This window comes from Triticum dicoccoides, chromosome 3A, assembly GCF_002162155.2.
Source record: "Triticum dicoccoides isolate Atlit2015 ecotype Zavitan chromosome 3A, WEW_v2.0, whole genome shotgun sequence".
In the NCBI taxonomy this organism is placed as follows: Eukaryota; Viridiplantae; Streptophyta; class Magnoliopsida; order Poales; family Poaceae; genus Triticum; species Triticum dicoccoides.
The window spans coordinates 11,236,354-11,247,832 of NC_041384.1; the positions used below are offsets into that span (position 1 = coordinate 11,236,354).

The 11,479-nt window shown below is 44.1% G+C and overlaps 1 protein-coding gene across 1 annotated transcript in view; it reads left to right on the plus strand.

Annotated features, from left to right (window-relative positions):
- Nucleotides 1-10,177: 10,177 nt before the first annotated feature.
- Nucleotides 10,178-11,479, plus strand: part of LOC119266645 (protein CHROMATIN REMODELING 24-like) — a 4,779-nt gene continuing 3,477 nt past the window's right edge. The window contains exons 1-5 of the mRNA XM_037547891.1: nucleotides 10,178-10,381; nucleotides 10,612-10,742; nucleotides 10,866-10,920; nucleotides 11,085-11,321; nucleotides 11,449-11,479. The exon at nucleotides 11,449-11,479 is cut by the window's right edge and continues 15 nt beyond it. Coding sequence (XP_037403788.1) covers nucleotides 10,178-10,381; nucleotides 10,612-10,742; nucleotides 10,866-10,920; nucleotides 11,085-11,321; nucleotides 11,449-11,479 — 658 coding nt within the window. The remainder of the gene's footprint in view (nucleotides 10,382-10,611; nucleotides 10,743-10,865; nucleotides 10,921-11,084; nucleotides 11,322-11,448) is intronic.

The following is an 11,479-nucleotide window of genomic DNA, read 5'->3' on the forward strand; positions in this document are numbered from 1 at the left end:
GGACTCCCGTTTCCGTAGGTTTCTTCTCCGGTTGCCGTCAGCGTGCGCCACGTCGCGTCCCGGGGTGGACAGCTGTGTCCAAATCAAAGCATCTTCAACAGTTGAAATCTCCTGGAATATTAAACCCGGGGGGAATATCCCCCTCAACCGACGGGTTTTTTCTTTCAGCCCCCGTCGACCGACCGACCAGAAGACGCCACGTGCCCACTTGAGCCCGCATCACCGCTCTTTTTTTTCCTTTTATTTACGAGTAGCAAATATGTGTGTGCGTTGCAGCGGAGGAAAACTGGAGGCCGGAATCGGCGGGATCGAAGCGCGGCGAGCGGGCCGGAAGGCGGCGGCGACGGCAGAGCTCGAGTGTTGTCAGCAGCCGCGCGGAGCTTGGGGGATGGCGTTGTCGGGTGGCTGGAAGGCGGGTCCGATGGCGGACGGACGGCGGGATTCTGACTGGGCCGACGCCGAAATCGCTCGTCATGGTGGCGGAGCTTGAGGACGAGCGGCGGCACCGAGCTCAAGGAATGGCGATGGGAAACTTGAAGGTGGGCGGTGGGGGTCGAGGGGAGCGCAGGTCCCGCAATGGACGACTGAAATAGGGCGGCGGTGGTGTGAACCAATCGCGGGAGTCACAACGGACGGCTCCGAGCAATGGGGCTAGGTGATGGCGGGGCTCGGACGGCTCCGAGCAATGGGGCAAATTTTAGGAAGTTACCAGAAGATTTTCGGTTTTATTCAATTCAATTGTATGTGTGCTTTTCGAGCCTTTTTGGGAAATCCAAAAATATTAAAGTCCTGGAATTTTGTTTAAGGTTTGCTTGACGGAGATGCTAGAGCATCTCCAATAGTTGCCCTATATAGGGCACCCAAAAGAGCTTGAAGCAAAATTTAGGACATGCAAAGTGGATTTTAGGGCACGACAAAGTGAGCATCTCTCACAACTGCCCTGAATAGGACAACCAAAATAATCATTTCACATTGCATTGTATACTTCGATTACAACTTATGCCATGAATCAATCTGTGGTTGGATGGTTAGAGGAATTGTGTAACCCCAGTCCACTAGAGTTCAAATCCTGGTGCTCACATTTATTCCTGAATTTATTTTAGCATTTTTGGCGATGCACATTCAGTGAGAGAAGATATTTCCTCGATGATGAGGTGCCTACGGTGACTTCGTAAAAAAAAATTACAACTTACGCCCATGACCCACTTTGTGGAGCCCATGTCTTACATTTCAACACGGCATCATATTTGTGTCGACTTGTTTAATCTAATGTGACAAGCTTAGCCATCGCATATCACACCGGACATTGTACCATGCTAGTTCAAGAGTACTTTTAAAACTTAAAAAATAATCTCATTGAGCTGGATGTGAGGCTTGCCCTTCACGATTGAATATATGTTTCATAAAAAGTATTGTTTTATTTTATTCTTGAGAAGTCAAGGCATTGCATATTTTTCATTTATAAATAATACAGCAGAGAAAGGGCTCAGTGCTTTCGAAAAGACATTTTTTGTTTGTTATTATTCGTAATTTAATTCAAAGCCCAATGCTCATCGGCACAGAACATGCGAACGTGATTGTTGGCGCCCACAACGACTTGTAGCGAGCGGGCTCAACATTCTTCTATTCGAACAACAAACGCAAATAAAAAAATAACCTCTAGATATAGAGGGTGTTTGAATCTAAGGGACTTATTTTAGTCTGACTAGAAATAGTCTTTTTAAGAGGCTAAAGTTTCAAGCATCCCTGATTAAAAAGGGTCTAAAACTAGTCTTGAGACTAAAATTTTTAGTCAGACGTACCCCTAATAAAATATGGATTAGTCATCTCTCTCCTCATTTAACTCCTCTTCTTTAACACAGGCGAGTTCTGGATTGGAGGGTTTGGAAGATAATAAATACTCATTAACTTGATTTTAGTCTCTTTAGTATTTGGATCCAAGCATGGGTGAGGCTAGCAAGTTTTAATCCCACTACTTTTAATCATGAGACTAAAACGTATCCAAGCACCCTTATAGTTCTTCTGAGAGAAGAAGGACTTGAACTGGGCACCAAAACGATGACAACCGTAGCCAATAACCACTAGGTTGCATTCAGTCAGTTGTGTATAATTAGGAAACAGTGCTAGTTGACCTTGTTATAGTACAACATTAATACACAATATATGTCCAATATAAATATTTGAAAAAGAGAGAATAAATTTGAGAAAGAATTCTTCAAAATATTGAAAACAAGCAAGAATTGAAAAAAGTTCAAAAAATTTGAAGAAGTTCATCAATGTTGAAAAATTCATCAAATTTGAAAAAAAATCATCAAATTCTGAAAAAAGTTCACCGGATTCTGAAAAAAGTTCACAGATTTGAGAAAAAGTTCATTTCGATAAAAAAGTTCATCAAATTTGAAAAAGGTTCAGAAATTTGAAAACAATTAATTGAATTTGAAAAGGTACATCAAATTTGAAAAAAATTCACAAATTTGAAAAAGAATCATTGATTTTGAAAAAAAAGTTCATCAAATTTGAAAAAAAAACTTCATCGAATTTGAAAAAAATCATCTTCGAGAGATTAAGCCGACACATAATCTTGAGATCGACGAAGCCACCACAGGTGCCTCCATAGTCGACGGCAACGGTTGCTTCCACTGAACGAGCATTCCCGAAAGGCCTGAAATAAAACCAGAAAAATGAGAGCACCGGTGCCAAATCTATGATTTTAACCTTGGGCTGGTTTTACTACAAACCTAACCATCAGAGCTAGGCACAGTACACTAGCACCGACAGGCTAACAGACTAGACATGATGAATAAAGATTGTCACTACCGGGCCAATCCGGAAACTGGTACAACTTTTTAGTACCACCTCAGCCAACTTATTATGTTCACTAATTATTATTATTATTATTATTATTATTATTATTATTATTATTATTATTATTATATGTCCGTGGGCGGACCAAAAAATTGGAGAAATGCGCCGTCCTTTATTAGTAGGTATAAATTTATCTTCATCAAATTGAGCGCATATATATCTTTTCCCCAACCTTGTCTCCAACCTCCAGACCACTCCTATGAATGTGCCTCCCCTCAAGCATGCACCAAACCGTACCAAATGTTGATGCTTCGCCGCCCGCGCCTCTCCTCTTCTCCTCCCTCGACCTTTCCTCTCTTTCTTGTGCAAGGCGCGCCGCCGTCGGAGTTCCGTCCGCCATAGCCCACCATCCACGTCGCCGCCGTCTTAGAGGAGCACCGGCGTGCACAACCATGGTTGCCACCTCCTCAAGGTCAGCCACAAATGTCAGTACCACGCGCTACAGTTCCCACAAAAATTGTGTATGGCAGTTGTGATGCGGTGATGTTTTCTGTAACATGATCTTGGTTGAATTTTTTTTTGTAACAAGGGTCATCAAAGGTGTCCTATCAAGTTATCCGAGATGGTTCATGCATCCCTGTAGACTCCTCGGTCGATCGATCAACATCTTACGCATGGTGATGAGGACACCATAACCATCAACAAGTCTTCAACAATTATAGGTTCGATCACAAGAAGTCGTGCCAAACAAATAAGTGACCAGGTGAACGCTAACTTAAGTTTACTTTGTAACCTTGATGACACAACTATGCTTTCATCCCCATTGTTGTTGGTTGAACTTAGGTATAACACGGAAGAAATCCAACAACCTATGAGCTCTTGAAAAAACCGGTTTAAAGGAACAGTTTGAACAACTTACTAAGAAACTGTAGAACTGGTTCATGCCATGAACCGGTACTAAAGGTGCTCGTGGGGCCCTAGCCTTACCTGACACAACCTTATTAGTACCAGTTCGTGGCACGAACCGGTGCTAAAGGTTCGCCATGAACCGGTACTAAAGAGCTCCTCCCGCCTAGCAGTTGGAACAGGTACTAAAGAGCTCCTCCCGCCTAGCAGTTGAATGGTGCATACTGAATGCACAAAAAGTCTGGAGTTGTAATAAGTTTTAAAAAATGAAATGCCTTTGTAACAGATGAGTTTAGTTTCGCCAGAAACCCGAATACTTCGAAAGAGATTGTCCAGTTTACAAACGAAGTGCATCCAGTTTTTGCCGTAACCCTCTATACTTTTTTGAATATGATATGTGGGTAAAATGATGATACCATGCCAAGTTTCAACTTTTTCAGAGTTCATTTGTAGTGCTTTTCAATTTCCAGGTCATTTAGTTCTCAAAACAAATCATTAAATGCATGAAAAATAGCAAATGAAGGCATAAATGGTTGAAAGTTGATGGCGTCGCTTTGAATGGTGCATACTGAACGCAAAAAATATAGGAGCATTTAGATCATGATCTTATATTTCTTTATAGTCTGAATTGTCAATATGATCTTATACATCAAAAATACTTTGATCATCAATGATCTTTTTGTGTACAATCTGAATTGTCAATATGAGTCCTCAACGATTTGTAAACCGGTGAAGACTCATATTGCGGCCACAAATTCTACACATAGAGTTCAATGAAGACCAAGTGCTTGTGATAGTTTGAGAAGTAACATATTTAAGGCGGTAAAAGCCTTGTTAGGGGAGCGAGGTGGGACTAAGAACAGCTTGCCATAACCTCATTAGTACCGGTTCATGGTACGAACCGGCACTAAATGGTGATGGTGGGGCCATAGCCTGATCGCAGGCTGCCACAACCTCTTTAGTACCGATTCGTGGCATGAACCGGTACTAAAGGTTCACCACGAACCGGTACTATTGATCGTCGCCACGAACCGGTACTATTGATCATATTAGTGTCGGTTTTTTACAAACCGGCACTAATGTGCTTCACATTTGACCCTTTTTCTACTAGTGTAGCCTCGTATTTCTTCTCCGGTATTTGGGTTTTGTTTGGCCAACTTGATTTATTTATTTTGCAATGGGAAGAGGTGCCCGATAGTGGGTTCGATCTTACGGTGCTTGATCGTAGTGACAAAAAGGGAATCGACACATATGTATCGTTGCTACTAAGGATAAAAATATGGGATCTATATCTACGCAATAGATAAATGGATCTTGTCTACATCATGTCATCGTTCTTATTGCATTACTCCGTTTTTCCATGAAATTAATACACTAGATGCATGTTAGATAGCGGTCGATGTGTGGAGTAATAGTAGTGTAATAGTAGTAGATGCAGGTAGGAGTCGGTCTACTAATCTTGGACGTGATGCCTATGTAATGATCATTGTGTGGATATCGTCATAATTATTTGAGGTTCTATCAATTGCCCAACAGTAATTTGTTTACCACCGTTTGCTATTTTTCTCGAGAGAAGCCACTAGTGAAACTTACGACCCCCGGGTCTTCTTCGTCATATATTTGCTTGCGATCTACTTTCTCTTTGCATTTTTATTCAGATCTATTAAACCAAAAATACAAAAATACTTTGCTGCACTTTATTTTATTTGCGATCTATTATTTCAATCTACTACAAATTTCTGGTATCTTTACCCGAAAGGGATTGACAACCCCTTTAACATGTCGGATTGCGAGGTGTTGTTATCTATGTGCAGGTGCTGTTTACGTTGTGTTGCCTGGTTCTCCTACTGGTTCGATAACCTTGGTTTCTTCACTAAGGGAAATACCTACCGTCGCTGTGCTGCATCATCCCTTCCTCTTTGGGGAAATACTGACGTAGTCCTAGCAGACAGGAGCTTTTATGGGGCTATAGTCAGAGAGCGATCAAGGGCTAGTGAGATACCACTATTGTCATATTATATCATGGTTGTTTTGATAACGTGTTGCCGTTTGAGATATCTTATTATTGCTCGCTAGTTGATTATGTCATTGATATGAATTAATACAATTTTAAGAGTTATTGTTGGCATGGTTAGTTATAATGATTGGCTGAAAACCTGGGTGTTGTTTAAGCTTATTTATGCAAACAAGAGCAAAAGAGTTCATAAAAGTTTTACTTTTTCACTTTCAGTTTATCAACTGAATTGCTTGAGGACAAGCAAAGATTTAAGCTTAGGGAGTTGATACGTCTCCAACGTATCTACTTTTTCTAACGCTTTTCCTCTTGTTTTAGACTCTAATTTGCATGATTTGAATGAAACTAACCCCGGACTGACGTTGTTTTCAGCAGAACTACCATGGTGTTGTTTATGTGCAGAAATAAAAGTTCTCGGAATGGAACGAAACTTTGCGAGGATTTTGTATGCAAAATAAGAGAATTTCTGGAGCCAAGAACCACCAGAGGGGGGCACCTGGGTGGGCACAACCCACCAGGGCGCGCCCCCCTCTAGGCGCGCCCAGGTGGGTTGTCCCCACATGGTGGCCCCGCGGACCCTGAAACCTATGCTATAAAATCCTATTTTTGGAGAAAAAACAGGGAAAAATAATTATCGCATTTCACGAGACGGAGCCGTTGTCACCTCCTGTTCTTCACCGGGAGGCCCGATCTGGAGTCTGTTTGGGGCTCCGGAGAGGGGGATCTTCGTTCTTGTCATCACCAACCCTTCTCCATCGCCAATTCCTGATGCTCCCCACCGGGAGTGAGTAATTCCTTCGTAGGCTCGCTGGTCGGTGAGGAGTTGGATGAGATTCATCATGTAATCGAGTTAGTTTTGTTAGGGCTTGATCCCTAGTATCCACTATGTTCTGAGATTGATGTTGCTATGACTTTGCCATGCTTAATGCTTGTCACTTTTGGTCCGGGTGCCATGATTTCAGATCTGAACCGTTTATGTTATCACCATTATATCCATGTTCTAGATTCGATCTTGCAAGTTATAGTCACCTACTACGTGTTATGATCCGGCAACTCCGGAGTGACAATAGACGGGACCATTCCCGGTGATGACCGTAGTTTGAGGAGTTCATGTATTCATCGTGTGTTAATGCTTTGTTTCGGTTCTCTATTAAAAGGAGGCCTTAATATTCCTTAGTTTCCAATAGGACCCCGCTGCCACGGGAGGGTATGACAAAAGATGTCATGCAAGTTCTTTCCATAAGCACGTATGACTATTTACGGAATACACGCCTACATTATATTTATAAACTGGAGCTAGTGCCATATCGCCCTAGGTTATGACTGTCACATGATGAATATCATCTAACAAATTATCGATCCAATGCCTACGAATTTATCTTATATTGTTCTTGCTAAGTTACTACTGCTACTGTTGCTGTTACTGTTGCACTTGCTACAAAATCACCGATATCACTGTTACCGTTATTATTGCTGCTACTGCTACTATCAAAACTATCATACTACTTTTCTACTGATCGCTTGCTGTAGATAATTAATCTTCGGGAGTGGTTGAATTGACAACTCAACTGCTAATACTTACAAATATTCTTTGGCTCCCCTTGTGTCGAATCTATAAATTTGGGTTGAATACTTTACCCTCGAAAACTGTTGCGATCCCTTATACTTGTGGGTTATCAACGCACACACACGCACGCGCGCGCACACACACACACACACACACCGCACGCCCATGGCCAGAAGCAGCGGCAACTCGGTAGGCGAGCGCGGCGGTTGGCTCTGGGGGTGGTGGTGGGGTGGGTGCCGACGACTTGGGGGCGCCGGATGCCCGCCCCGTGGCCATCGGCGCCGTGGACGGGCGCCCCGCGTCCACGGGGGCGCAGTGAACAGGGGAAGGGGACGGGGAGGCCAGATGGGCTGGGCTGGCTACTGTGCTAGCTGGGCGAAGTGCACAGTAGCACTTCACCATTTCCCTTTTTCTTTTCTTTTTCTTTATTTTTTCTGTTTCTTTATTCATTTACTGTTTCTATTTTATTTCAATAGCAAAATAAATTTGTTGCTCCTGAGCAGGCACTATTTTGAGTCATATATAATTAGTTGCAATTTATTTGAAAGTTCTACACATTTATTTATATTAAATTGGTTTAAATAAAATGCCATTGGACTAGTTTTAAATAGCTAAGGGGCATTTTAATATTTTGTAAAATATTGATTCTTTCATTACAACTAGTTAGTGAATATTTACAACCCAGCGAACATTTTTTTACCGCTTGAAGAAATAATTATTTGACTTTATTTGACTTTGAATTCGGTTTGGATCAAAGTGAGGTTTAGAAGATTAATTGCGATGACATGGCACCATTAGTGTGTGTGTTTTTTGTCGCTTAACTATCAGGGTGTTACACATGAGCCCCGGGAACTGACTTTTTGCCTTCTCCATTTCCGCCTCGACGCTCTCCAGCTCCGCCTCCGGAGTCCCGGGAAGTGAAGTTGTCCGCCTCCATGTCGTTGCCATGCGGTTAATCGACCAAAAATGTTCAGTCCATCAAGCTTGGCATCAACGGGATGGGAAGAGCGGTGGCCTTCTTGGGACCCGAGCGGCGATGACCTACCATGCACTACTCTTCCTCGCTATCGGTGGTGCTCGTGGACGTGCCAACTTCGTGGTCATGGCAGCGGGGTGTGGCCTCGACGCTGCCGGCGATGTCCTTCGCCTCGTTGTCGGTCTTGCCCCACACTTCGTCGAACTCCTTGTAGGCGGCCTTTAGTTCCGCCTGACGCTGGCGAATCTCACGGGTGGAGCGGTACGACTTGAGCAACGCCTCCTGCTCTGCCACGTCAGCATCCGACGTGATCTCCCTGCCGGCGCTGAGCCGCTCCTCCGCCTGCTGGTGCTCTTGGAGGAGCTGGAGGTTGTAGGCTGTGTCGGCCTGCGCCTCCTGGAATTGCTCCTCCCGCACAATGTGCATGTAACGGGCACGGGCCTCACCGATGGTCATGATGCAATGCAGCGGCGTTGTTGGTGCCAGCGAAGAGGGCGGCGCCAGCTCGTCCTTGGCTGCATTCTCCATTGAGACGTCGTCAACCTCTGGCCGGCTGCCGGCTTGCCAGCCGGTAGCAATGGCAGCCATCTCTTTCTCTGCTCCGGTGACAGTTCATCCCAGAGAGCTTGGCGCGTGAGGAGGTGATGGTGGGAGTGGTGCGAAAAAGGAGAAAGGGACTGGAGGAGGATGAATGCGGCTATGTCGGGGCTGTAGTTTATATAGCAAGTGAATGACAATGACGGGCGGCAAAGGGATGGACGGGTGGCACCAGAATAGGTTCCTCGGCAACTGCACGACATTAATGTGGGCGACAGACGGACGAACAGATGGTCATGGTGTCGTTTCAATGCGGAGCAGCCGCGTGCACCGGGAAGCGATGCATCCGGCGCTCTCTCGGCCGGCGCCAGTGAGTGGTCGCGACCGCTCTGACCAGGCATGAGTGTGACACTGACGCTCTGAAGCGGCGCTGACCATTGTGGGCGGGAAGTGCGGGCTGGCGAGGGAGGGGGTTTGGGTGGGGCAGGGCGATTAGACGTAGGCGTGGCAGCGGTCTAGCCGCCCGCAAAGCCCTCCACGACTGTCTTCGGTTTATGGGAGAAAACACGCCCGTACCACTCGGCGGACCGATACAGGTCCGCATTGGATGGCACAACATGTCCGAATGGCACGGTCGAGGTGTGTGCGGGCGGCTTGAGAGTGGGCATCGGAGATGCCTTTACAGCATGCGGGCTCCAAACAACAGAAAGGAAGTACTATGTTCAAATCACTTATTACTACAAGACAGCAGCAGAGGCTTCATCGATTTAATTTTCTGGGAATAATTAACACATCATTGAGCGAGAATCTATAGTCTTCTCGTTGATATAATTTTCTCGGAATAATTAGTTCAGTAATGTGGTTGAACGTTATAATCTGTTGTCTTGCTCGATTGAATTGGCAATGGAATAATTAATACAGTAATGTGGTTGAGCAATGTTGTCTTGCTCGATTGAATTGGCAATGGAATAATTAATACAGTAATGTGGTTGAGCAATAAGTCACGGCCAGTGATTTCCCATCCACGACATCCGATCCATGACTGAACTCTCCGGCGCTCTTCTCAGGCCGTCCACGCAACCTGGGGTACGAAAAGTCAAGGTTGCTTCCAATACATGACTACTAGCCCTCGTTCCTCATACAAGTCTTCTTTTTGCGGAAAGTGGTCTCAAGTCGCGACTCCCTGCCTGAGTCAAATTCTACAAGGCTTTTTTCAATAAATGACCCATCCAGTATTATATTTGCGACAAGGTTTTTTTAATAAATGATCCATCTAGTATTATATATTTGCGACAAGGTTTTTTTTAATAAATGATCCATCTATACTAGTAGTATATATTTGCCCATGCCTGTGCGTCAATCGGGACAAAAGATGGAAGACTCTGAAAGAAATAGTGCAGGAGACTGGGAGTTGGAGGATTCCACCAGCGAAAAGCCGCCCTACAAGCTCCCGGCGAGGATATCCAGGATGCTTTACCCGTTCCAGCTCCAGGGGCTCAGATGGCTTTGGTTTCTGCACTGCAGGGGGACCGGTGGCATTCTCGGGGATGATATGGGGCTGGGGAAGACCATTCAGGTTGGGTCCCAAGCTAACTCATTTTGCATTCCCCTTCATTCCAATCTCAATCTCTAGTCTCAGTTGCAGTCGATTCGGTTCATTTGATTGCTTTTCTTCAGAATAATCTGATTGATTATAACTTTACCAGTTTTGTAGTATCGCAGGACTGTAACCATTGATTACGCCTACTTCGCCGCTTAAGCGTACTGCAATTTGATTATCTGGTAATGTTTACTTTTACCGTGCAGGTTTCTGCCTTCCTTGCCGGATTGTTCCATTCGGGTTTAATCAGGAGAGTGTTGGTTGTTGTTCCAAAGACACTTGTGACTCACTGGATCAGAGAACTTACACTTGTTGGCCTCGAAAGAAACATCAGGGAGTAGGATATATGCACCACCTACCTATTCATATCATCTCTTTTGATCAGCGAGTAGGATAAACATATGCACCACTTACCTATTCAGGACTCATTGATTCTTTTTTTTTTTCCATCTGTTTACAGCTACTCTTGTCCCGACGTAAATGTTCGCAAGTCTGAGCTCCAGTACGCATTCAAGGTTCATTAAATTCCTTAGATAAAATTCCGCTGGTCATTTATATCCTGCCATTTTATCTAGTAACTGTTAAATTTGGTTGAACAGAGTTCCATTTAAAAGAATGCATATGATGTTTTTCCAAGATATTTTTATGAGTTGCATCTGATGTTTATTGTCTTCTACAGGAGGGTGGTGTCCTATTGACAACATATGGCATTGTCTGGAAATATTACAACACGATAAGAGGTGACTTCTACCATGACGTCGGTGACGATGAGGAGGGGAACTTATGGAACTATGTTGTTCTCGACGAGGCACATTTAATCAAAAACCCCAAGACACAAAGATTCCAAAGAATATCTGAAATACCGTGTGTCCATCGGATTGCCATCAGTGGAACACCTATACAAAATAACTTGGAGGTACCACCTAAAAGACTCCTACTCTAATTTAATACCACTATATGCTTATGCTTAATATGCCCCCCCCCCCTCCCCCCCAAATATTATTTTCCAATGCAAGTAATTAAATATGTGTATTCTCTTACAGGAAATGTGGGCTCTTTTCTATTTCTGTTGTC